The sequence below is a fragment of the Astatotilapia calliptera genome, chromosome 14, assembly GCF_964374335.1.
Source record: "Astatotilapia calliptera chromosome 14, fAstCal68.1, whole genome shotgun sequence".
NCBI lineage: Eukaryota > Metazoa > Chordata > Actinopteri > Cichliformes > Cichlidae > Astatotilapia > Astatotilapia calliptera.
The window spans coordinates 28,815,739-28,843,480 of NC_137435.1; the positions used below are offsets into that span (position 1 = coordinate 28,815,739).

At 42.0% G+C, this 27,742-nt stretch overlaps 1 protein-coding gene across 5 annotated transcripts; it reads right to left on the reverse strand.

The window, feature by feature from the left end:
• On the reverse strand, positions 1-27,637 carry inppl1a (inositol polyphosphate phosphatase-like 1a). Of its 5 annotated transcripts, none has more exons than XM_080288812.1 (27): positions 27,148-27,637; positions 20,203-20,266; positions 19,584-19,731; positions 19,408-19,489; positions 16,496-16,642; positions 15,727-15,823; positions 14,912-15,001; positions 13,721-13,822; positions 12,209-12,359; positions 11,924-12,030; positions 11,154-11,256; positions 10,860-11,056; positions 10,174-10,291; positions 9,670-9,766; positions 8,869-9,007; positions 8,678-8,777; positions 7,336-7,424; positions 7,161-7,242; positions 6,965-7,054; positions 6,593-6,711; positions 6,030-6,204; positions 5,785-5,940; positions 5,516-5,591; positions 3,915-4,001; positions 3,087-3,792; positions 2,645-2,778; positions 1-2,537 (listed from the first exon to the last, which is right to left on the reverse strand). In XM_080288812.1, exons 1-27 carry the CDS (start codon positions 27,330-27,332, stop codon positions 2,438-2,440), a joined length of 3,741 nt encoding a protein of 1,246 aa, XP_080144938.1. In that variant the 5' UTR covers positions 27,333-27,637; the 3' UTR covers positions 1-2,437. The 5 variants fall into 5 exon arrangements, with proteins under 5 accessions (XP_080144938.1, XP_080144937.1, XP_080144936.1 ...); XM_080288811.1 differs by having other exon boundaries at positions 5,507-5,591; positions 15,733-15,823; positions 27,148-27,636; XM_080288810.1 differs by having other exon boundaries at positions 5,507-5,591; positions 27,148-27,636.
• Positions 27,638-27,742: the final 105 nt, after the last annotated feature.

A 27,742-nucleotide genomic window follows, 5' to 3' on the forward strand; every position in this document is an offset into this window, starting at 1 on the left:
TTCATGTTTAAATATGTAAGGGTATTACAATTTAATTGAATAAAAATACATGGGTGAACAACTTACATTAATTTAACATAACCGACGTAGACTGCATGAAGAAACAACAAGAAATGGAGTGTCAGATAAAACAACAAGTCTCTTTTTTCCACTTACAAACACACACACACACACACACACACGCACGCACACACACACACACACACACACACATCACTGAGAACACTGAAAAGGCTCAAAAAGACTTAAATTTAACACAACTGAACGACAGATCCAGAGTCTCTGTGCTGTGACGGTTGGGCCGTTAAAGGATTAGACACATTGTAAAAAAACAAACATAAGAGGCGAGTAGAGTCAAAGGTTATAATTCAACAGTGTATTTGGGTGGGAGGGGGCTCTCTTTGAGGCGTGAATGAAGGTCTCATTCACAGAGTTAGAGATGAATGCTTTACTATGTTGACAGCAGTAAACACACATGACATTCACATCTTAGTGTTGGTGATCCCCCTTAGAAGAAGGCAGGTGTTAGGCATGTGGAGGTGAAGTCACATCTCTTTAAGGTCTTTTCTTTTTTAAATTGAAATTATGAACAAATAAAACTATCCGACTTTTAACTGCTTGAAAACTAAATCTAAAACCAAATTTGACTAAGGAGTGTAACCGCTACTGGCATACTTCGTCCTGTGTTCCGCAGGTTTCCAGGGTCAGGTTTGTGGCGCAACAGCGCCATCTGCTGCTCACATCCAGAAACAGTAGCCCTGACGTCGCACCTGACCTGCAGAAACCTGAGTTTTCTGTTTTCAGTCAGTTGACAGCGTCTCCCATAAGAGTAAAAGGTGCCATGATCCTAAAGCTAGGCAATGCGTTGAGTAATTTAAGAAAAAAAACCCCCAAACTAAATGACAGTAAAATGTCAGAGAGAAAACAAATGTTTTGGTGTTGAATTAGTTCATGTATTTGGCTACCTTAACCAATTTGCCTGAACGCTGCTCCATTTATATATTTGAAAATGAAACGCAGAAAATATGCTGACATGTTTTCAAGGCAACAAACAATAACATACATTTTCTTCTGTGAATTCAAATTCAGCATCTTCACAGGCAACATGTGAGAATGAGAAATGTACTTGGCTAAAATCTTTGACATATTTCACCTTGGTACAGCATTAATTACACCATTTAGCCTCCTCATTTTATTGACCTATACTGACTGTTTCAATAACAACCAGCTGCAACAGGCCACTTAAAAAAAGGCGACTTGACAAGTTGATGGCTAACACAGTCACCTAACATGCTGCACCCAGGTGGAATACACCTTCAGCTCTAACGGGGTTAATTTGGTTTGCTCGATATTCCCTTTATCATTAAAAACATTGATAAAACCATAAATGCACATCATTAACTGAATACACAAACTGAAAAAAAATTGAGTTTATCTCACTTAAGCCTGACTTTCTAGTTTCCTTTCGATCACCGCTTCCTGCTCTCCTCCATCACACAGGTTAAAAGGTTCCTCTGCCCGAGCTCTGGGGCGGATGTTACTTCCGACTGTTCTAATTATTCCCACTGATGTCTTGTTGTGACTATGAGTGGGAGGAAGAAAAATCTGAGACTCGGAAGAACCCAGTGTTGTTAACTCATTCACTGCCAGGGTTTTTGAGCATTTTTACTCATTTTTGAAGAGCCACAGAAAACTGTGTGTTATGATCACATAAACGCTGAACCTACCAAAATGAAGAACAGACTCTCTTCTTCCATCCAAAAAAAAAAAAGCTTGTTTCTACCATTTTCCGTTTTTTAGTAATCAGCTGTAGAAGAGTGGTGGGTTCCACCAAAAATGCCTGTTTTGACCAAAAAAAGGGAGAAAACGAGCTTTTTGTGAAAAATACATTTCAAGCAGTCTGATGTTCACTGACAAGCTGCCCGAGGTTGTATTCTAGCCCCTCCCATTGAAAACGTAATTGACGTCTATAGACGTCAATGGCAGTGAATGAGTTAAGAGTCCAAAGCGAGGGTGTGCAACACAGGTGGTGTGTTTTCAAAGCCCTCTTTTCTCTTTCTCAAAGTCATCCTCTGTTAGAGGATTCTCAGGCCGAATGGAAACAAGCTTTAAATGCCAACTTGAAGCTGCAGGTTGGGTCTGACCTGATCTCCTCTCTGGATTTAAAAGCCAAAGTTATGTAGTGATGCTTGAAGGACTGAAATGATTATCATTAAATAAGGCCACGTGTATGAGGACAACACACATAAAGTACATGTGAAAATCAAAGGACGTTGGTTCAGAAAGTGTTTTTGAAAGTACAAATGGAGTGCAATTTCTCTCAGAAGGCACAGTCTGGCATCGATTGGCACGTTCCAGCTCGGTTCAGTTGAGCTGAGATTGGGCCCGGTGTGGTACCAGGCCGGTTTGGACCAGTCATGGACCAGTTTGATGCAGTCTATTTCTGCTGCTGCTGCTGCCTGAGGCTCTCAAGCAGGATTCGCTTGTGGGCGGGGTCGTGCACACCCGCCTCCTCCAGGTCCTCCTCAGTGATGTCACTGGAAAAAGGAGGGGGGAAAAAAGGGAATCTAATGATGAAGAACTGCTTTCAATTTTATTTATTGTTGCATTATCAGAGGAAATAAAAGCCTAGATCTTCATGTACCTGAGGAACTCCAAATCGTCCCAGCCGTTGTGTAGAAGACCCTGCTCATACCGCTCCAGGCCCAGCCTCTGCAGCCACTCGCCCACTGACGATTCCCCCACAGACAGAGATGAGCTACTGCTGCCCCAAAGTGCCTGCGGAGGAGAAATGCAATGCAGGAGCCACTAAATGCAGGAGCCACATCCGCCACATCATTTATGCTAACAACATTACTAAGAGCTTAAGACTGCCTCTACTTTTCTGCACTCTAATAAGGTGACACATCTTACAGTAAAAGGCTTTGATATTTAACATCAAAGTTGAAGATATTCGTGTTTTTGTGAGAAACTGCACAAAAACTGGAGTCACCTGAAAGAAAACTACGCAAAACTCACAGCATTGCTTCTTCCAGCCTCTGAAACGGTTTTACACTGAACAGAATTACTTCCCATGAACTGCTTACCTCCTCAGGCATATCCTCTGCTATACTTTCTGTGATGGGATTTCTAGGTGGGAAGGTGCGGCAGGCATCCAGACCTAAACCCATCGGCTGCCCCCTGAGAGGAGGCGGTGCTGAGGGGGCACGAGGAGGCTGTCCAGGAAACTCACTGTCACTCAGTGTCTTTGCCATCTGGAGCACAGAGCACGACTGGTCGTCTAGCGCCCCTGCTCCAACTCCTCCTCGCCTGAAAGCATCTCCGTGGGCAGCGGAGCCAGCTGCGGGGATCCTGACCTCAGCCAGGTCGGGGTAAAGGGAGCGAGGTTTGGTGAAGGGGGCCTCGGGAACCATCTCCAGGGCTCCCTTTGGTAGAGGAGGTGGGGGGAAGTCAGGAGGAGGTCGATTCAGTGTGCTTCCAACACCTCCTCCCTGTGCCCCAACAACACAAGCACCTCCATCGTCTTCTGAGGAGCTCTCCTCGCTAATGGCACGAACCTGTCTGCGTGGGTGAGGGGGCCCCGAGGCTGCGCCGGGGGGTTTGGAACGCGCCCCGGCAGAGGGAGGAGGGGGTTTAGCTGCCTGGGGGTTGACTGAGGTAGGAGAGGGCAGAAGCTCAGGTGAAACGGCTGCAGCTGACTGGTTGGGAACGCCCTCCAGGATGTAGTAGGCAGGATTATTGTAGCTGTTCTTGCTGATGGATGGATCGCTGTCTGATCCGTCCTGTTTAGGTCTTCATTATAAACACAGAAACTGTTGTAAAAACTCTTTTCATCTGCACACATCAACAATGCATCAGACGATCTAACCTAACGTGATAGTTAAGTGTTAAGTGAAAGTGTCTGTCATGAGTACCTTGCAGCGGTCTCCTCTTTGCTGTTCCTTTCTCCCTCTTCACTGACCTTTCCCAGCTCTCCGAGGGGCTTACGAATCACAGATGGCCTGTTTTCAAAACACATCGTAACAAGTCAGCAGGCGGGACAAGAGAGAAGTCACGACAGTTTCAGGACATTCCTAACACGATGTTTGCAGGATGTTCGAATAGATAAACGTACAAATGGAGAGACTGCACCCTACAGGTGTGTCTAGTTGCCATTCTGACTCAATGTTATAACGTGTGACACAGCGGACTATCAAAATGTGCGAGGTCTGTTGACACCATCTTTTGTTGTTGAGGGCAAACTCTTCTAATAACTAATGTTCAATAACTAATGAATGTTGTCTAAAGGTGCCGTAGCGGTACTTCTGAAGACTGCATAAAGATTCATAGAAAACATAAAAGACCAAATTTTATAGTAAACAAAACAAAAACATGAACACGTGGTTTAAAATGTGTTTTGTGTCGTACTCAAGTCACACTGTGCAGGATAATCAAGCATCATCTTTATCAGTGTTTTTTTTAATGCAGATATTCAATATAACACATAAATACATCTAAATAGAAATAAATACTAGGCCACCTACACACTGCACGTACAGTATTTGCTCGGGTGTGGAATCCCATGCACCGAAGCTCCTGGTGCACATTTTGTATCATGATGGTAATGCCAGAGGAAGTGTAGAGTTCTGAGTCAGCAAAGTGTGTGTTTTATGCACTCTGTGCCTCAACACTTGGGGACGTGCTCTGTAACTCTGTCACTGGTCTGAGTTGCTGTGGATTCTAAAAACATCCCCACCACCCTGATCGCCAGTGTTAGGGTAAGCGGTCACACGAACTGTCTAAGTAAACACAGGGTTTCCCGATCTAGGTACCAGCACATTCACATGAAAAGGTTCATGTTGGCAACATCTGACCAGTCCCACTGATTATTGTACCAGCAGATGAGTGGCTGATTTTGCAAGGAGTAAACTATAATATGATAAATCAGGAAAAGCACCAGATATGTGTGCATGCTATAAATCTTATGGCCAGTAATGCTTTAAAAGAGGTTTAGCCTATTTGAAGGAAAGAAGAAAAGCCTCAATCATTAAGGAGAATCTGATGGGTTATAATCGAGTGTTTTTTAAAATAAGGTGCAAATTTGCACGAGACAGTTTTAGTTGTTAATCTTTCAGCTGCAGACTTCAGACACTATTACAAATCTTGATACCATCCTATTATCTGCACACAGAGGTATGAGAGCTCTTTCAGGATTAGTGATGCAACTAGATCTGTCAGCAAGTGGTGATTTTATACCTGTTGATCTATAATCAGTGCAAGTCACCCACTCAAGAAGAAACCCACTCAAGGTTAACCCTGAAGTTACCCGGCTCAGCTGTTCAAACGCATTCATCAACAAACTCACAAAAAGACCTGACTGCTACGACTCAATCCCTTAAGGTATTTAAGCATCGATATTTAGGTACATGCCAGCACATCATCAACATACGCTATACAGAAAAATCCCCACTGACGTGTGGGAACTCTAAATAAAAATCAAGTGCAAAAAAAAGGAGAGTGTACTGACTTCACATACTCATGCCCCGATCTGCATACCACAGCAGATTTCCCTTTAGGTCCACTCGTCTCATCCTTATCCACGCTGATCCACTCTGAAACACAGCAACAAAATCAGTTTTAGAACTAAACGTGACATGCTTGTAACCCTAGATCCATCACTTCCTGTCTGCAAATTTGAAAACATGCAGGCAGGAACTGTTCAAGTGATGGATGCGGCAAGCTTGAAAGACATTTAGTATCTCCTCTCTTTGTAGGTAATTGGTGTTAAGGTGTAAAATGCATTACCGTACAATCGCTCCCTGGTTCCCATTCTTTCAGAAGGGACTCTGACCCTCATTGACCCTCGGATATTTCCTGTTTCCTCCCCACGGTGAGACAGGTAGGTGTGGAACTGTTGTGCTGTGCTGCCAATCATCGACTTCAGAGCCAACACGCACTCGCCTAAAAAGAGTGGGGGAGATTTGTTAGATTCCAGCAAACTAGATTCCCTTTAAACTTCAAAGAACCACAAGCACAGACAATCTTTATACCGTAGGACTCGTATCCATCCAGTGATTTCACTGTTAGCAAGAGATGCTGATCCTGCAGGTACTCGATCTCTGACAGAAGAGGTTTGAGTGTTGTTAACTGCTTGTTGGACCAGCCCACGCGCAGGAAGTTCACGTTATCGCTGCTCTGACTGTCGTTCTCGTAACTCTTCTTAAACTCTAAGGATTAGAGACAGAGAGAAAGACAAAGAGAGAGAGATGCAGGGACGAGAGGAAGGGGAAGAGGATAAAGGGAAGACGGTGGGGAAAAGAGCGGGGTGAGGATTCAGGTACCCATTGCATTTTAATTTAAAAGTACATGGTGGACAGGTGGCAGGGGCACAACACAGGTGAAAAATGGATTTTATGGATTCTAGTTTAAAGGTAATACTGACTGCCTGAGACCAGGAGGGAGGGAGAAAGATACAAATAAGAAGAAGCAAAAACATTTTTATTGCATCCATTCTGGGTCATGTTGCTTTACTGCAACTCCTTCTGTCAGACTGCTCATTATATTTATGTCTATGAGCATGAAAGAGTCACTGCAAAGGTGCAATCACATTCACCTCACCTTCCAGACAAGTGGAGTAAAACTCAATGAAGAACTTGGTCCTGCTCGCCGTCTTTACTATGGCCTCAATGCTCTCGAACTCGATGTAGGCCTGCTCTGAAGACTTTGGCAAACCTGTGCAGAAGTATGTGGACAGGAGGGAGGAGGAGGAAGATGGAAAGAGGAGGAAAGATCTGTGTGGGTTGTGCAGACAGGCATGTATTTAATCACTCACTTTTAAATGTCACTTGTTGAACACGGAGCGCTTAAATAACATGAATAATAACAATAATGAACTCCAAAAAGATTGTGGGAGGAAGAAAAGCCAGATAAAGTGAGACCAGGAAGTAGAGGAAGTGACAGAAAGGAAACAAAATTAAATTTGTACCTTTTTTGGAGACAAACTGGGAGGTCACGCCCACCTCAAATGTAGCAAATACAGGGGAATGATCACTGGTCACAACATCATCTGTACAGCCTGGCAAAAAAAACAAACAAACAAAAATAAACAACAACTTTAATTTCTGTCCACTTAGCATTATGAGGTGAAATTATGAAGGTTTTCTTCTTCTGATGATCCTCACCATAGGAGTTGCAGACTATGTGTGTTTCTGGGTAAGACTTCCACAGAATCCTGTCGCACCACGATGGAACATTAGTCCTCATCTGGGACAGACGGAAAAGCAGAATTATCAGGACGAGGCACAAGAACAGAAAGAATTTATCAGAGGTGGCTCTGACGTAAGAAAGGGAACGTACCCCTGTGGCCTTCTGCTTCTGCCAGACATACGTATCTCTTGAGCCTCGTTCGTAACGGTAGGTGGGCGGAAACGAGATTTCTTCCTCCGCTGCACGCAAAGAGACACACATCCACTTCAGTAAAGGTTCGAAGTTTAGCATTTCATAACAATATTTATAATTTTGATATAACAGCAGGTGCGATTCACAGTATTTATGACCCCGGGTTAGCAATCATGACCAAGTTCTCAGTAATCGGTTGGTATTTAAGGATTTATTACATGGCATCATGGATCACTGGACAACATTGCAGGGCAACGGCTGATTTTTAGTTGCCTACTAAAACAAATAATCCCAGTGATATCACACACTGATCACAGTGTTAGTGCAGACTTCATTGCATTGAGTTAAGATTAAATAATGTTTAAAAGTGAAAAAGGCTTCAGCAGTGAATGACTTGAATTACTCACTTCAGAAGATAAAACAAGTCCACACACCCACTCTATTGTTTGGATTAATCATTAACATTAAAAAAGGGTCCAAGTTCAATTCCAGTGTAGTAAATGTCAGCAAACAGCCAACGTCGGTTCACTTTCTCAGTAAAAATCATAATTATCCAACTTTGTTTAACTCCACATTGTTACGGCCCTAGCAGGGCCTCCTCCTGAAGGTGCCTGTGTGGGCGTGTCACACTACCTCTTCTGCCTGAGGTGCCACCTTTCCCTTTTGTGCAGCTGACTCTCGTCAGTAATCAAGGAGATTTAAGCCCAGGGAAAGGTGAGCTCTGGGCCAGAGTGCCATTTTGTGTGGGCCCAGCTAGTGAACTGCGCTTTCCTTTTGACTTTTTGCCTTACTGACCGACGCCTGAGTTTTTGTTTGTTTCTTTTATGGTGATAACGGCTTGTCCGTCTCTTTTAGTTGAATTACTTCAATAAAACTGTTTTATTTAACTGTTTTGCCTCCCTGACTCCTTTTTCTGACCCGGTCACTTTTGTTACTTCCCGCTCCCCGCCTAGACCCCTCAGGGGAACGTAACACACATCCTCCCCCCTGGTTACACCCCTCCTGCAGTGGCTCTGTGCCCCACCACGAGGGCACAGCCCACAGTTTAAGAACCACTGAAGTCTGGAAAGAAAAACCAGAGCTGATGGTGAACTATTCAGGGAACAACAAGAGTGCTGAGCAGGTGCTTTTGGTAAGTGTGAGTCATCCCTTCGGTTGTGTTTATAAGACCACTGAAACTCTGCTTTAAGGACAGCAGTCTTTTGTTAGTGTTGACTTTTCACTGGTATTACTGTTATATTTCTGTACACTGAAACACATCCTGCTCTGACTCGTGAGGATATTCATAACCAGCACTAACCAAAGCGTAAAAACACTTTATTCTTCTCTCTCTCCAGGTTGAGCTGGTCCACTTTCAGCAGGGGGTCAAACTCCTTCCTGTTAATGTAGTTTAAAATCTCCTGCACACACAAACACACACGCAAAAAACAGGGTCAGACAGAAAAGTTTCATCCACGTTTTGGAGGCTGCCTGTATTTATTTCTGCTTCACCTGTATGTCCATATCCAGCCTGTAGTTAAGGTCTCCCAGCCAAAAGAGGTGCGTGAAGCGCAGCGAAATGTCAAAGGAGCTCAGCTGTTTGTCTCCCAGTGAAAGCAGCCGCAGGATATCAAGGTAGTTCTGGTTCCTCCTGCAGAGGTCAAAGGTCACACGTAAGAAGACATTTAAACAAGCTTTCACCAAATTATAATGAAAAACCAAACCAAGTTTACACTTATGGCAAACAGAAAGCACAGCCTCTTTCAATTACTATGATGAATTATTAGATTATGACTATTACCCAGTGTCATTATTGATTTGACAAGAAAGACAAAATGCAGAAACTATGCGTGAAAAACAAAGCATCTCTGATTCTGAAGCTTGTGGAGCCAATTTTAGCAGCAATGAACTTGCAGTAATTGTGTTTGTATGATTGTACACGTATACGCTCATCTCTTTAAGGTCCTGCCACAGTATTTAAGTTAGGTTGAGGTCTAGACTTTGACTGGGACATCGCAGCACCTTCATTCTTCTCTTTTTCAGCTGTTCTGTTGAAGATTTGCTGCTGTGTTTGGGATTTTGTCCTGTGTTCTAAAATAAATAATCAGAGTGTAACATGTCATCTAAGGTTGTATTTACCTGGTTCTAAGATGTGCTAAGGACCGGATGATTTTTTTGAATTATTTCCTGATATAAAACCTTAGAATTAAAAGGGGGTGTAGTTTCTTTTGCTTTAGGAATTCTCTGTTGTTGATATTGAGAGGCTTAAAACAAACAAAAAAATAAAAATAAAAATAAGAGCGTGTTGGGCACCTGGCAATCTTTTCATTCCCTGATGTCAAGTGACAGTTGACAAAGCCAAACGACGTCCCATTGAACATGAAAGACACGCCCACTGCTCCTTTGTTACCTAGAAACCATAAAATCAAACATTAAATCAAAATACAGCAAATTAGGTGCAATTACAAGCATTACTTAACAGAAACTTTTAAAGGATCACCGGGGATCTGGCTGTGATCAGTTTTATATTAAAATATGAGAAACAATGAACGGCTCCAGTTTGCTGAGCTGAAGGAAATCTGTGTTTTTTTCTCTTATGAGTTCAAGATTTTTGTGAAAGTTTAGATTTTGATTCACATTTTCTTACTAATACAAGTCCCACATTTTTTAATCAACTAACAAGTGATTCAGTCATGAACACTGCTCAAGGAGGCCATTGTTAAGACAGGAAATCAGAGCTATTTCCTCCTACATTTGAAGCAGGAAGCAAGACATAGGAAGGAATAGCAAAGACGGAATACAGAGTAGAGCCGTTACCCAGGGTATTGGCGATGCCCGTCTTGACACTGGACATCCCAACGTGGCTTATCCGGTTCTCGTGTTCAGGTTTCACCAACACAGCAAGTTTTATGTTCCACAGAGTCTGCACGGCGATCTGCAGACGAGAACGAGACACAATGAGGAACCTACAGTCATCATTTCTGTTTTCGCACCATGCAGAAATAGCCTTTTTCCCCCCTTGTCTTCAGTTTTTTTTCCCCTTCAAACAGGGTCATTTTTATGCAAACCGCAAAAACTTCTGCTTGTATAGAGACAGTCCTATACTTAGCTCTATATTTGTTACAGGAACTAAAGTGTGGAGAGGATAAAGGAAAGTTGTGTAACCTCAAAAATAACTCTGTTTTTTAAGGTTTTGAAATTATTGTATTTTTTACAGGAATTTTTTTATAACTATCCATTACAATAAAACAAAAGTTTTAAAATGTTTCTTTTCTCATATTAGTCAAACATAAAAATGCAGTTCTGAAAAAACGATCAGACAAGAACTAATGTGGGAAATTTGTCTTTTTCTAAACATGATGACATTTGCATAATAAAAAAAAAAATCAACTTTTTTTCATTCAAGTACAACAACAGCACTCGCCTGAGGGTTATCCGCAACACCTCCTTATGTTCTTCATACACATTCATCAAGCCATAAACAGTTGGCTTTCTTTCCTTACCGGCTTATAATCCAGTTCTGTCTGTTCTTTCAGCAGGGCGCGCAGTGACTCCACCCACTCCCGATCGCACACTGAATTTTCCTGGCTGCCAAACACATACAGGTCATGAGGGATGGTGACGGTCATCTCGTCCAGTGTCTTCCCGAGACCACGACACAAAACCCACGAGGCCACGTTTTTGGGTGCAGGTACAGAGCCTAAAGCGACAGGAAAAAGGTCAAACTGTTTCCTTTCTCTTTGAACACTTTCAGATGTATTTGTAGCCATTAAGGCGAGTCATTCAGTGTGACTAACCCATATTCCAGGTGCCTATGAAGATGGAGATCATGTCTGGCTCGTCCTGGTTGGAATGCTTGTTCTTCATCAGCTGCAGCAGCTGGCAGAACGCCTCCCGTTTCTGGCACAAACACACATCAGTGAGCGGATGATGCCACTGATAGCCGTCATTCTGAAGTTCCTCTGAACATCTTTATATTCTATACACTTACCAACCACGTCACTGGTTACACTCTGCTAATAATACCAGCTTGGACCCCCTCTTGCTTACACAACTGACTTAATTCTTTATTCTTCTCTTTTTCAAACCATTATTTGTAAACCCTAGAGATGGGTTCGTGGGGGAAAATCCCAGCAGATCATCAGTTTCTGAAACACCCAGATCTGGCAACAATAATCATGCCATGTTCAAACTCACTTAAATCACCTTTCTACCTTGCTCTGATGCTCACTTTGAACTTCAGTAGGTTGTGATTGTCATATCTACATGTATAAATACTCTGAGTTTCTGCCACATGATTGGCTGATTATATATTTGTATTAACGAACAGCTAAACAGGTGCACATGACAACATTACCTCACTGATTAACAGCAGGTTTTTAATTTTGTACAAAGAGTCTCAGTGCAGACTGAATTCATAGCAGAGAAATGCATATAAGCCTGTGCAATAACTCTGGCAATGTTACTGCAAAATCTTCAGTTTGAAGGCGGCATGTTAACTGTAAGTTATCTATGAATAGCTGTAAAATAGCAGTTTTATGTGTCCATTTGTTTCTTGTGTGCAGACCTTGGCACTAGCAAAGATGAAGTCTTTCCTCTGGCTCTTATCCTTCTCCTTCTCAAACACAATGCCCAGTTTATTCTGCACCCGCTGAGACTTGATCAGCTGACGTACTGAAAGACACAGAGGCGAACGGACAGCGAGTTAGAGATGGGAAGTTGCAGATAAATTCAGGGAAAAAAAGGTCATGTAACAGATTTGGAGGGTTAAAGAAGGTTCAAGTTGGATGGCGAGATTAAAATCCTATAATGGACATACTTTTTTCTGTGTGAATGGTGCCCCAATCCTTACTTTTGTCATGTGTGTAGGTGATCCAGTCCTCTTGATTGTCCTTCACCTTCTTCATTACTACCAGCCTTCCTCCCTCTACGTCCACAGACAGCGTGTACTTCTGACTCTTTCCGATCTTCGTCAGCTCCGCCAGGTAAACGTCGAGCTTCACCTGCAATGAGCCACAGGAGAAAGTTTAAACTCACTTAAACGCATACTGAGCATGCTTCTGTAAACCCTATGTGTCTACTGAGATAATCTACCCTCCACCAGGGGTCTCTAAAACGAAGCACAGAGCAGTATTAGATCTACTTTAGTCATACGCAGCCTCGAAGATGAGAAAACGCATGAATAAAATGTTGATGATCATAGTAAATATCCAAATTCTGGTTTTAGATTCATATCCACAAAGAGAAATGATCTGATTCTATTCATAGAGAAACTTTCTTTCACACATCAGTTATCTGGGGCAATTTGAGGATCAGTGTAATGCCCAAGGACACTTCAGCAGACAGACTGGAGGAACTGAGAAAGACGGCCACCAAACTGCCAACCTCCTTTAGCAACACACCAGCTTCTTCGCACACGCATTTTTTTTGATGTATAGGTCTTACTAAGAACCGCAAGACTGGAAAAAAGTTTAAACAGATGGCGTACACTCACTCTTACTCTGAGTCACTGAGTGCTTCTGTGTTTGGGTGTCACAAGGCAGATCAGACGCCGCATCTCCTTAGCGTAGCACTTGTGTGCAACAGGAAACTACTGAAAGGATGTCGCCACAGAGAACGCAGGCTTAGCCAACAGCCAATATTTCAATCAAGCATCTCTCGACTCATCTCTCAACTCTGTGTGTCACCTCCTTCCCCCACGTCCTCCCTGACATTTTTTCCTTCTACCCTTTTCACACTTAGTTCACCACTTTTCTCAAAGTGAAAGCCATTTATATCATCTTAACGTGTTCCTTTTTTTCCTTTTCTCAGTCTTCCTTCAGCATTAACATTTGCACTCCATGCAGCTGGTACTTTTCATAATAAAACTATTACAGTCTTATACACAGCACATCAAAACTGCCTCACTTAAATTCATGTTTTTACAAGGAAATGTGATAAAATGCTGCGACAGTGATGACGTAAGCTGGAAATGCATTTCAAAAACATTCTTTTGGCCTCACATCACATCTGCTGCTAAAATTCCTGTGCTGAGAAATGCATGACTTTTTAGCCTATTTTACTTCAGTTTATGCCATCTGTCATATTAAATACCACTGCCTGACAATAACATTTCAGAAATTAAATACAGAAAATAAATCTCAGGGTTTTCTACATACAAAAAAAGAAAGAAAAAAAAGATTGCTTAAAAAGATGCTTACCCAAATTGGCAGAAGGGAGCTTTAATGTCCACAGAGCAATTTGACTTTAAGGGCAATACTTAATTTCATTTGCCATGATATTGACCTACATCACATTGCAGTGAGACAGCCGGTAATGAAGTACAGTATGTAGGCGTGCATGTTTGGTGGATGTCGGTGCATACCTCGAAGGCCTGCACAGGAATGGATTTGCTGTGACGCATGGAGTGCAGAGGAGGGGGGGAGCATGGAGAGGTCAAACTCATGTCCTGTAGAGCTTTCAGGGCCTGAGGGGTATCAGAAAGAGGCAAACACGCAGGTGGAGAAACAATTAATTTAAAGAACAGAATAAAAAGAGAGTTGGAGGATAAGAATAAGGTACAGAAAAAAAAAAAAGAAAATAAAACTGTAACATTTTGAGTCTCAGGGTTTGTGTCAGCAAGGAAAAGGTTTCCTATTTCCTGGATGTGATCTAACAGGAGCAGGGAAGGTGGAACCAGTATCATCGTCTGGACATGTAGCCTTACTACATTGAGGCCATTTCCTCCCGAGCCAGTGAAAGCCCCCCCCCTCTCAAGTGACAAAGTAGAACAAAGTAGAACACAGTGCACCTTGTAAACAGGAGATTTAATTTATTATTATTATTATTCTCTTCTGGCTCTTTATAATGTGAAACGAAGGCATCATCCTTAAAACGAGTCTCAAACCTTGTGTTTGTAATATAAATAAGGGTTATTCTGAACTGTGAATCATGGACAGTTACTCTAGCCGACTCCAAGAATAAAAACAGTAACCTGAACATGAGCGTATTGGGTCCACTTTTCTACTTGTAAAGTCTCAGACTCTCATTAACACATCAGGTCTTTGCTGACTTGTAGGGCTTCTAAAGGGAAGTCGAGCGATATCCCAACCCTGTCTCTTTCCTTCTGCGTGGTTTATATGTGCTGTATGTAAAAGCCTCAAAAGGAGAGAACGTCACGTGTTGCGCTACAAGCACACCCTGCAGGGCTTCTAGACAGATGATCCATCATATGGAGAGGGTTATCTAAACAAACCATCTCCAAACTACTAGACTAAGTACATAGAGAAAATAGAAAGTAAGGTGAGAGCACACCAATCTTCACACTCGATGCTCACTTTTTCATTTAGATTTTTTACTCTAATCTCAACTACAAAGCAATAAAGTTTCATGACTTCATCTGGCACCACTGAACTCTACTGTGCTGACAAGCTTTTGTTTACAGATTGCAGAAACACCTGTCAGAGGACTCAGAGCCGTGGCAGATCCTGCTACTGTACCACATTTTTTCCTGATGACTCACAAAGTGAAAACAATAGCCGCCATCACAGCTGTTAAATGTGCCGTCTGTGCGTACCTTCTTTTCTATGGAGGACAGCAGGTCTTTGAGAATCGCCAACTTGGTCACAAGGTTCTCCAGTTCCTGGTCTCCACCCTGATTCACTGACTGATGGAGACAAAAAAAACCCATTAGAGTCCATGTAATCCGCAAAAAGAGTGCATGTAAAAAGAGCAGCCTTAAAACTGCACAGCAAACACACTTACTTATATACAGAGCAGTCTTAAGGTTATTCAGTCTAAACCAGCCTAAAATCGGTTTTTATTCAAATTTTAGTCAAACTCATTGTCAGTCCTTGCTTGATGACTAAAGTGACTCCTGAACTTCAAATCAAGAATTTTGCTGGGCCACTAATCGGCTCTACTCTCTGTCCAACCACACGAAAATGTTTTTAATTACAAAGAATAACACATGCATGCAAAATCAGATTATATATTTTATTTGCCTGTTCTGTATACAGAAGCTTTCCTTAATACCAAGTTTCTAGCAGGAGCGCTACGGGGATATTTAAAGGACATCATGACTCACACTCTATCTTCTCTGAAACGAAGCGTAAAGCCCACCACAAGCGAGCAATCCTCAACTTTACGGGTTGGCAAATATAATAATTTTAGCTATGATCTGGAAGAAGGGCTTTAATAACAACACTGTTAAGTGTTAAGAAGTTACCAAGGCTTTTACATGTGTGTGATAAAGTAAGGGAAAAAATAATAAAATCACCGCGTGTAACAGTTTGTTATGGGATATAGGATAATAAAAAGGAGGGTAAGATTCTGCGATTGCGCAAACAAAGACACACACAACCACACACTTTTAAAAAAAGCGAAGAGTACCTGTACCTGTTGGATCATTTTGGAGACCATGAAAGCGCTTTGCTGATCAAACACTTTAGACAGGATCTCCAGGCCTGACAGAACTTTATCCACCTCTCTATTTGAGGGAGCAGAGAGAGATTCACATATTTACCTCACAGCTTCTTTCTGCACTTATGTCTTCATACAGTAACATTTCTGAAATCAAGCTGATTTCCTGCGGATCATCACAGTGTTTAAACGTGCAAAAAAACCCAAAAAAAACCCCCTAGAGCTGATTTAAGGAAGCAGATAGCTCTGTGGGCCGAGAGGTGTGAATCTTTGGCAGTCAGTCAATCAGGAAACCGACAGAATATAACACTACATAATATACAATGCTTCACAAGTTTATTAGACCACCACTAATGTAAGGTTTATGCCACAGATGCCCTAAATTAATTATACTCATAATCACCTAAATCATTTTTGTGTGTCTTTTAATGCACAACCCACCAGTCTGTACAAGCTCTTTAATTATAATGATATTTTTAAATAACAAAATGCAAAACAAAACAAAAAGAGGAACAGCTATTAAGTGCATTATTATTTTTAATGCCAAATTACAGATAACAGTGTTTTTTTACAATCTTAATTAATTTCTGACTTTTTCAGGTCTCTGTGCTCAAATTTGGGTATAAAAAGGGAATTCAGTGTGTTACTTGCCTATTAAATACCAGTATGATTTGCAGTTTTAAATTCGTTTTGACAGCTTTCTAAAATATTGCACATGTGCAGATGTGCTGCTGCTTACCCATTAAGGCGTTTGCAGGAGGCCACTAGTGTCTTGTTGAGATGAGGCAGGGATGAGGCCCCCTGTTTGACTGCTTCAAGGTCCAAAGCGTAGCTGCCCTTCAGATACTCGTGGGAGATGGTGCTCAGGCCATTAGCTGCTGGAGTACTAAAACATATTCAAAGAAACCATTTATAACCACCACATGAACATCATTTCCAAATGCTGGTATGTGTATGAGAATACAAGGAGGCTTCAAATAATAACGATGCATTAGTGATTTAAAGTCCAGGAAGGCACAGATGGTTTTGGTGTGTTCAGGGAAAAAAAACAAAATAAAAAAGTTTTAGTGGCGTTTATTTAAAGTGATTGAGAGAAAACTAGACTCTTTGATGTGTCTCCTCTGGGCTCCATTTAGGGCTGGGTCATATCATACCGTTCACGGTAATACCGGTATAACGTTGGGCAACGATAAGAAAATGAAATATCGCGATAGAATATGGGTAAAACGCACATGCGCAGTGCCTTTGTTTTCATACGCACATGGCGTAAAAAGCATGGCGACGACGCAGAATGAGAAGGGCGAAAGCGGATCGTTAAATGAAATAGATGAACCAGAATTGGTTTGTAAAAATGCTGCAACTTCAGTGGTGTGGAACTGGTTTGGCTTTCATCTGTCAGATACACAACAAAGCACTATTTTTGGTAGAACGTGCTAGCGGGCCGCCGTTATTACCTTGTTTTTTGGAAAATACGGCACACTTAAAATCAATCCTTTGATTTTTCTGAAAATCGACAGTGCCCCTTATAATCCCGTGTGCCTTATGTATGAATTCTGGTTGTGTTTACTGACCTCGAAACGATTTTATGTGCACGGCGCTCGAAAATCTGTCAAATGTTTTAGTACGACTTTGCTAAGCTGATTGATTGATTTGATGGATTTTCGGAGCATTACGGCTATCGTAGGCAGGAGCCTGGTGGAGTGATACGTACTGTGCTTCAACATAATATTACCGTATTGTATGTGCATAACCTTTTTTTAAGTTTTGTGGATATTATACATGGTTATGCTGAGGATATGTCGGCCAATTTCCACTGGAAATGCCTTTTGCTTAAATTGTTAGCAAAGAATTTGCATTTGCACTGTTACATTTTTATATAACTTTAATGCACATAAAAGCTGCTTGTTTAAGTGAAAATACATTGATGGGGTTTTTTGCACTAATAAAGTTGTGGAGTTGTAAAGTAATTTGTCTCGTGTCAATTATATATCGTGATAAATATTTTTGGTCGCATCGCCCTTCTCTAGCTTCATTTTCTGTTTTTTTTAAACAACAGATTAGGTGAGAGGTATAAAGTAGCGGTGAAAGAACAGTAATACAAACAGGAAACCAATGTAGGACGCAAGCTGCAGTGGAACAAAGGCCAAGAATTACTTATTTCTATCTATACCTGTGGGTAGAAGGGAGAGCTTCAAGACGGGCCTGTAAATTTCCACATTTTGTCTTTTATAAATTAACACCTACTGCAGCTTTGACGATGGGCTACACATTTTATACACACGTGTTCTCCACTGCCTTGGGCAAAGTTGCACCATAGTAATTCTGTAAAGGCATGACATAAGCATGAAAACATTTTGGGGCCTACTTAGAGCTTTTTACCGTTCAGTTTTCTGTCTGCCATATTTCTTGATTTTGTTTATTTGCTCTGTAGTATTACATTGATGCATTTACTGCTAGAAGTCACACGGAGTTATTTAAAGTTCCAGGTGATACTTAAAAAAAAGAATAGTTGCTAAATCTGCAGATGCTCCACACCCCTTGGAAAGGAAAATAAAGATGGACGTCACAGTTTGCCAGAAGTAGGATGAGTGTGTGCGCCCGTCGGCGAGAGAGTTGGCATCTGTGTAGTCGCGACTTTGTTTTTTTTTTTGTTTTTTTTAAAGAGTCACATACTTCCTCTGAGCTAAATTATGCCCGCCTGAACACTCATGGACACCCTGGACCACGTGAACTGGCAAAGGGCCAACCTATAAAAAATAAAACACCTTTTACAGACTAATTTTCAGCATTTACAACCCTTTCATACGATCCACACCATGGCTTCCATGTAAGCTATATTTTGCTGTACCACGCAAAGTCCCTGAGGATTTTTAAAGGACATGCATGTGTGCTCCCTTTACTTCCTCTAAACTGTAATGCATTTTATGCTCATTTTGCATTGTTGATTTCCTTCTATGGCAGCTCGAGAGAGAACAACTAAAAGAACTGAAAGGAAGATATTGTTTCACTGGCTGACACTTTAACCAAGGTTAGGTAATGCATAAGTTTCTGTTACTTCACCAACTGTTGTGTGAATCGGTTTGGTTCCCACTGAAAAAACTGTAAAAGTGTATTTATTTATCACATAAGGGAAATGTCAAAAATTTATTAGTAGTATTATTAACTGACAGGGATTTGAAATGTACGCGTCTGTGTGCGCCCGACAACTAGAGCCCGCACCTCATCAAAGCCGCACACCATCCGTGAACGCCGTGGTTTCTAGCAGGATGTGGTTTACCTTCTTAATGCAGACAGAGAGGAAGTATGTGTTAATGAGCGTGCATGAAGTTGTGTGAACGAGTGCTTTTAATAGTTGATAATCTGTGTGCGCGTGCGTGTGTAGCCATATAAACTGGAACAAACAAAGTCACTGAGTAACGTGTGTGTTCATATCACCATAATAACGCTTCCTTATTATTTTTGTGAGCATGTGTGAGATTATGTGATTTTCAATACGTCTGTGACATAATTCACAATGAAGCGACATACTTCCCCTGTGTGACTTCCGTGACTTCCGAGTGACGCGGTTGGTGGTTGCAGGTAGTTTGTGATTAAGCTCCCTACAGTTATAAACAGGACACAATCAGATGTTTCTCTCTGTGGACTTTGTACCTGTCTGTGGGTGTGTCTGGTCCAGGGGGAGTGGAGGTGGAGGAAGAGCGAGGGGGGAGGGGCGGCTTCTCATCCTCTCCATCTACCAGTCAGAAGTACACAGAACGTCACGGTTAACATGCGATGACGAGGACACCCCATCTGGGCATGTGTGTTTGCGTTAGCTCTGAAATTACCGGAATAGTCCCTATCGTCACTGACAGCTGTCTCCTCTCTCTCCACGGGGTAAAGCAGGGTGGTGACCAGACCCTGGCTGGGCTGCAGGTACAATGACACCAGCTCTGGCAGAGTCTTAAACCGCTTAGGCTGCACGCCCTGAGAGGTCTGAGAGCGCGAGGAAGGAAGGGAAACAAGAGACAGATGCATTAAGTTCATCCAAACACCGTGGCTACAAGAAGTCACATTGCCCAACCTTCTGGTAGCCTCCATTGTTCCACAATGAATGTTTTGTAAGCAATTGCAGCCCTGTAGGCTAAATATAATTCAAACCAGGAAGAAGCCACAAACTCAATCGGATAAATTAAAATGAGACTTTTCAGCGTCACAGCTGAAGACCCCAAAACTCATACAGCAGTGAGACAAGACAGCTGTGCTGTGGCCACATGATTCGAAGCCCTGTGTTGTGTTTCGCGTGTGTGAGGTTGCTGGTAGCTGGTATTCACAGCTGTTGAGCACAAGGCACAAAGACCCTGCTGTTGGTGTGTGTGTGTAAGAGAGGGAGCTCAGAGCCAACGAAAGCATCTCTGCCTGCCAGCTGCTGCTGAAAGCACGAGTGTGAGAGTGTCTTTACTGTACCTGCACTGCCAGAAAACCTTCGTCATCTGGTAATATCCTGTATGTGTGGACGTGCTTCTGAAACCTACAGGCAAAGAAAGAGAGAGTAAAAAGAAGTCAGGGGAGCTGAATCAAAGAGAGGACAAGGGCAGAAAGTGGCAGCAAATGAAGTGGAAATAAAACACAGGTGGACGCAGAAGTACAGAGAATTTTTTTCTATTTTTTATGACTCTACGTAAATTTGAATATCTTTATTTTCAGTTCACACTCACACACACACACACACACACACACACACACACACAACTGTACTCGACCTTAGTGGACAGCATGTGTGATTGTATGCATGGGAGTGAGGAGGGTTTAGACGGCGTAGCTTAAACCTGTTGCTGTCTGTCACAGTGAGCATGCTTTATACTTACAGTAGCACGGTACAGTAAAGCAGAGCTGAGTGTTTGTACATCATAAAGTATTGACAACAGTTAAAAACAAAACTAAAATGGAGTAGACGTCAGAATCTAAATGATAAATGAAAGTACGCCTCTGTTGCATTAAACCACTGCAAATCAGACTGATTTGACTGAACCTCAGGCTCCTTTTTCTCCCCCATCGACCAATCACAGATCAATGTTCTGACACTGCGGCTGGCCCAGGCGTGACTACACGCCCACAGCCACAAGCTAAAGCTTAATGATTTTCATGCCTGTGCTTCTGCCGGTCCAGTGGACCGACCGCAAAATTTTTGATTTGCCAAGCAAACATTGTGGTTTTTGATTCATTGGTGTTCTCAGTTCAGAAGTTTCGAAGTTTCCAGCCTAACACCAAAGTCTTTTTTTTTTAAACTTCTGCTTCAACACCACGCTTATTTACAGTATGCCTGTGTGTGTATAAATGGAGAGAGGGATAAATCCATGTTGGGAATTCAAAACCCAGCTGCTTTTCCGGCTTTTCCAGGTCAGTGTGCTGCAGGAGCTAAAACACGGACTGGAATAAAATATAAAATGATCTCAACAACAATGTATAAGAAAGTTAAAAACTAAACTTTTTGTTTGGTGATGCTTCTCACATTCCTCTCAGACCACCATGCAAATGGTTTTGATCATGACCAGATCCCAACGAGAGTCACAGTCTGCTTGAGCTGTTGGATGTTTAACTTGGTTATTAAATAGCATTTGTAGGAAAATGATTGGGCCTGTATTGAACTTTTAATGGCATCTTAAAAAAAAAAACATTTTGGGAGCTTCATCATTGTCATGCTGCAGAATTAACTAATGATTTTTGATTTGCACTTGCAAAATCACTATTATTTTAAACCTCTGGACTTGGTTGTTAAATAAGCGATTTAACTTTTGTCTCACAACAAGAGAGTCCTGGTTTGAACCTGGCAGGACTGTCCTGTGTGGATTTTGCATGATTTCATGCTTGTGCAGGCGTTTACTAGGACACTCATATTCTCCCGTTTATAAAAACAAAAACAAAAACAACTAGGTTAACGCTGCTTATCACGGAGCAGGAAGCTCTCGTAAAAGAGATTCTTTATCTCACTTCACTTCCTGGTCAAAAAATAAAAAATAATATAAACACTCCATTTAAGATAGACTTTAGTAAAAACAGATTATTTTACACACAAGCGGAAAAATGCAAAGCTACTCTAGTAATATCCAAAAAATTTTAAATTTAGGCGCTGAAAAGGAGCAAAATGTTGAACCGAGCACAAGTTCCCACGTTGACCGAATTCATAAACAGCGCATTGTTTTGCAAATTGTTGCAAATAATAGCTCCATATCAGCTCAAACTAACGGGACCAGATAAATATTTGTTCCTCTAAAATCAAACCCACATTCAATCCTGTCACATTTTAAACACAATAGCATGAAGACCGAGTGGCACAAAATCCATACGCAAGCGTCACTGCGGTGTACAATGTGTTTGTGTGCCTCTGTGTGTTTGTTTTCCTGTTGGCAGCTGATGAGATTCTCTGCAGGTCTGTGAAGTAAATACTATTGTTTCAACGGCCGTAAAGTTAACAGAGGGGAAGGGGGTCAGAGAAAGAGAGTGAGGGTTGTCGTGGGCCAGAGATAGGCTCACAGTATACAGCTTATGAGTGTTGTCAACAATGGCCTGTGTGAAAGGATAAGGACTACCCTACTGGCTCACTCTGTTCTGTTAGTTTAGAGGGAAACCTCTTCTAAGAATATACACAGCGTGAATCTGTCTTCAAAGCTCAAACAGAAGCCTATCTTGGCAAAACCCAACTAGGTTTTCCTTGAAATACAACAATCAAAAGCTAAGATTACTCCTTACAGCCTTCTCCGTCCTTGTCGTCACGTACTACCAAAAATGCAAGAGGCCATTCCTGAACAAGCACAGTAAATACTGTGTGTATTACTGCACTACAGTGTGACTTACACTGACGATTCATTTCCTGCTATCACTGTATTGCTAACAATAGCACTATGGAGACGTTGTTTTTGATTAAGACACTTCATGGAGCATGTGATTAGCAGAAAAAAAAATCTGCATAGAAATATTTGGTATGAGCACAAACAATAGATATATGCATACTGCTTTTTTCCCCCCTTCACGTATTTGGCAGGCATGTTGCTGCAGCCAATTTGGGAAATTACCATCGCTCTTCTGGATTTAGAAGAGCAATGAATTTAGATTTAGGGTTTAGCCTCAGTCTCTTCTGTCTGATCACGTGACCGCTAAATACATAATTAATACCCATTCATGCACCGCAGCCCTGAACTACCAAACAGAGACGTATGTGAGAATGCGAATGTCCCACTCATTCACTTAGGACACTGAATAGCCTTTAACTTGCCAGCTAGCTACTGGAAAGTCTGTGTCATGTCCAGTTGCCCCCATGTGAGAAAAGTGGAAGTAATACTGCGGTCAATTCACAGCTAGCGAGAGGGAAACATTCAATTCAATTCTGTTTTATTTATATAGCACCAATTCACAACAGCCACTTCAAAGCACTTTACAGTGTAAGGTGAAGAGCCTACGGGATTGAGAGAGAAACCCAACAATCAGAGGACCGCCTATGAGTGAGCACTAATCAATAGTGGAAAAGAAAAACTCGCTTTTAACAGGAAGAGACTTCTGGCAGAATTAGGCTAAAGGAGGCTTCTCTCCTGAGAAGTGTCTGAGGCAGACCATCTCCTTTCCTTTCCACTGTTGCCAAGTGCTCACTCAAAGGATGCCGTATGATTGTTGGGGTTTTCCTGCTATTATTCTAGGGTCACTACCTTACAGCATAAAGCGGCTTGAGGCAAACGCAGTTGCAAGTCCACAAAGACATGCATGTTAGGCTACCTGTAGGTATGAATGTCTCTGTGACACCAATGTTAAAGACTGGGGTATGCCCCATCTCTCGCCGCATGTCAGCTGGGATTCGGCACCCACACTTTACTTTAACTGACTAAGCAGAAGAAAATTAATGGATAGATGAATGTGCGTAGCCATAGTTGGTAGTAATAGTAATGACAGTTCATTTGGCAATCAACATCAAGTACAAACTGATTACCATAGCAAAACAGAAAATACATGTGAAAGTGAACTTGAGTCTTGTTTTCTGAAGAAACTGACAAGCTAAATACATTTTATAAAAGAAGAAGATGTGGTTAAGGAGAAACGAGTCTCTTTCAGAGGGATTTTTCACTCAATGACAACTGACATAAGGACAGTAAGCAGACAGCAGATATTGTTTCAAATTACTTAGATAGACAATATCAGACTAAATGGGAAGGGATTCTCTGTGTACTGGAAAGAAGTTTAGAAAAAAAAAGGAGAATTTGAAAACTCTACAAAGAGCAAAACACACTTTCTACATGAGGAATGTCTGCACACAAACTTGTACGTTTGAAATGCACACACACACACATACACACAGTTACACAGAGGCATCCTGAACCCTGGCAAGTTAAGACGTGTTAAACTGATAGTAACGACCGTATTCCTGACAGCAAAAACAGAAAACAGCTGAGAGACAGGGACTAGCATACACTCAAAACTATTAGCATATAAGCTCATCTCACTGCCGGCACCTTTCCCGTCTTATACAGAGTCTTAAAATGTGTAAGCCAATGATGTTACAGAACTGTGTGCTAATCATTGAGAGCTTTAACATGCTACATTGGACTCGTACTGCATCCACGCAAATTAAAACATTCATAGCTCACAAATACTAAACACGAGTATTAAACTTGCATGCAGACACACAAAATCCAAAGTCACTATAAGAGGAAGTGAAAGGCTAATGCTTGGCTAACGAAAGTATCAAGAGTCAGCCAGTCGAAACAAGTGGAAACACTTCCTAAATGCACCAGGGTCTCCTAAGACCTCAAAAAGGAAGTGTGTGTGTCCCTGTCTATAAGTTACACGTCCGACTTTGAAAAGACTTGTCAGGTAAAAAAACAAACAAATCCTTGGTTTGTGCATTTCGTGGGTGTCCACTGTATATTCCACTGAAAGAAGTCACATTCGTACTCATTGGACTTTATTTTTAATTCTGTATAATAGAATTAAAAGCACCATTTCAGTGGATTAAGTGGGGGGTATAGTGATCAGGTGAATGTGAGATAAAGAAAACATTGAGCGGATGTGCTTCACTCACATCAGCCCTCTGAGCATCCAAAGTGGCACGCTGGCCCTGTGACAAAAAAAAAGTGTGCCGTTCGATGGTTAAACCTTTCCACACATCTGCTGATTCACATTTTACTTCCTAGAAACGCTGGTTTACACAGCAGCGAGTGCAAAACTTGACAAAGGCGACAAATAAATGTCTTGTCTGACCATCGAATCGTTTTCTCTTTAGCTGGAGGCATTACTGGGAAACACCAAGTCATCCGTGTTCTCGAGAAGTGAGCCACTTCTTTCTGGTTTTCCTAGCAGCACTGGTTCATCTCTGTGAGTGGCCTACAAGGGTGCTTTGCAAATAATGTTCAATTAATCAGTGCGATTCGCACTCACAATAACATTCACAGAGAAAATGCTTTACAGCAAATATGCTCCACCTTTATTTTAAATTGCACATTCATCTTCTTGTTTGTGGGTAATATAGGCACATAATTAATGCTCAAGCTTGGGTTTCTTGGCAAGCAATGAATCGCAACAACTGTCACACACGCCACTAGGTAAGCGTAATTATTGAAAAGATATGTGTACATTTTGTCAAACTGCTTCTGACATTCCCGATTTGCACTCAGAATCAAATTACTTCTCTTTTTTTTTGTTGCTCATGTGAGTCATTGTATTCAAATACAAGGAATTTTTATTCTCGGATAGTCATCCGTCAAAGGCCTTCCTCTAAGCTGGAAAAAACCCTCTGACTTACCACTTGCTTTAATTACAGCCAACGTGGGAAACGACGGGCGTACAATGTCAACAATGAAAAGTTCATCTTTGAAGATTATAGCAGTTTCTGTTCGTGTTAGTGCCAATTCTTGCAGTAGCTGTCATTTGTCTCAACGGTACGGTAAACTGTGAAACTCTGTCATCTTATTTTTGTGTATGTGAAACCAAAACTTCTGGATTTAAAAACAACATTCGCATTGTTTGTCTGTAATTTGCCTGGAAGTTGTTTTTCGTTTCGGAGATGAAACAAAGTCAGTACTGTGAAAGGTGAAAGGGGAGAGGAAGGGAGAGGTGGAGGCACTAATAAATCCGGAAACTAATGATGCATGGATGCGAGGAATGCTGTCGGTCACAGAGTGACCCACTGAATGACGAGCACAATTAGCGGTGACATATCTGACCTACTATACGCTTTTAAAAGAGATGTGAGAACGCATGACCATAGCAGCAATCAGTTTACATAACAAAAAAAATATTGCATTATATTAGCTGCACTTTCCAAAAGCCCAAAAAGATATTTGATATTTTTGGTTGACATCACAGAGGAAGCACCATAAGCTGTGATTATTTGACTTGCTTACTTTAAAAGAAGTTAGTGTTCAAATTTTTGTGGATTGAACAAGCTCACTGTTTCAATTCTTTTGCAGTCCATCAGCAGGTGATGTATATGAGCTGTATACTACATGTGTAAAAACTACACACCCAGGGATTCAGCATGGGGTAAACTTATCAGATAGGGGATGTAGGTGAAGTGAATGTCAGGGGCCTGATATTTCTCTGAACCTGAACAGTGTGTATTCTATGTGTGTGGCTGTAAGTCCTTTTAGTCATTTGTAGTTAAAGACCCCTTTGCCATGGTTCATTTAACATTGCCTCAACCACTGTTGACACTGACAGCACTGTTCCTGCATCAGTTTCTCAGGTGAATGCACTGTTGTGTTACTGTTACACATGTAGGTGTTTGGTGGAAAAGTCCCCATTGTGTAATGAATGGGCAGTCTTTCGTCATTTATTTAACAAGGTGGCTGCCCTAACTCCCTCTAAGTACAGACGCTCTTAACTGTCCTTTGATATTGTGTCATTTCATGATATACTATATTATGTACAGCTCCTCGGATAGGCCCATTCTTTCACCACATCTCCGACCTCAAATTAAAGCAAAGCTTCACCAGCCCATGCATGCTTATATTTACCTCCACGACCATTCAGTTTAATGCCACTGCTCACAGCCCGCAGGCTGATTGCAGCAGAGTCCTGTAAAAAGGGCGCTGCAGGCGACCACATCAGACACAAGACAGACAGGGACAGCCCTAAAGTTGTGTGCCATGCTGGGGTTTCACTGCAGGGCAGACAGGCAGTCTCTCTATCCCTGTCTTTGGCTTCCAGAAGAAAGTAAACAAACAACTTAACGCTTTGCTAGGCACACTTCAGCTACAGTTTGATCGCGTCTACTGCAGAAAAGTTAATGATGGAGTAAAAAAACAGAAAGAGAGGAGTTTATAAAGTTTGCAGAATTACAGAGAACACACCATGACCCCTTTTGGTCATGTGTGCTAGCTAAAGCCAAGGTAAACAAAGCACAACGAGGCCGACGAAGTTACTTACAGTACACACAAAGCGTAAGCCCCGTTGACACTCTCACTGTCCCGCACCAGGAAGCTCCCGTCTCTACCGGCTCGGGCAAGCAGCTCCTCGGCCGCCGCTCGACTCAGGTCCCGGTGATACCACATCGGCGGTGCGTGGCCCAACGGAGAAGCCCCACTGCCGCCGCCACCACCACCCCCGGCCATGGCCACAGCCCTTCCAACCGGGTTAAACTCAAGCTGCTTCCCGTCTCCTCCGAAAAAACTCCCAGCCCTCCTCCAGTATAGGAAAATGATCCAGCGAGAGAAGCGAAGAGCCAGAAGAGCAGAAAAGCAGCCGTTATTCCGACAGAAGGCAGGAGGCGCCACAGAAGCGACGGCGAGCACACAAGTTGTTAATTTGTTAAGTTATGCCGTTTGCGCCTGCTTCCTCAGTTCCTGAAAGGCTCACCGCCCTCCCCCTTCTCTTCCCAGTCCCACGGAAATCAGGGTATGTAAATCCACAGTGGAGAGCAGGACGAAGTCGGTCAAGTCACCGTGGGGTCGGAAAAAAACCATTTCCTTTCGGGCGTTTCAAAATAAAACAAATTGTGGGCGAATTTCCACTGCGTCATTTT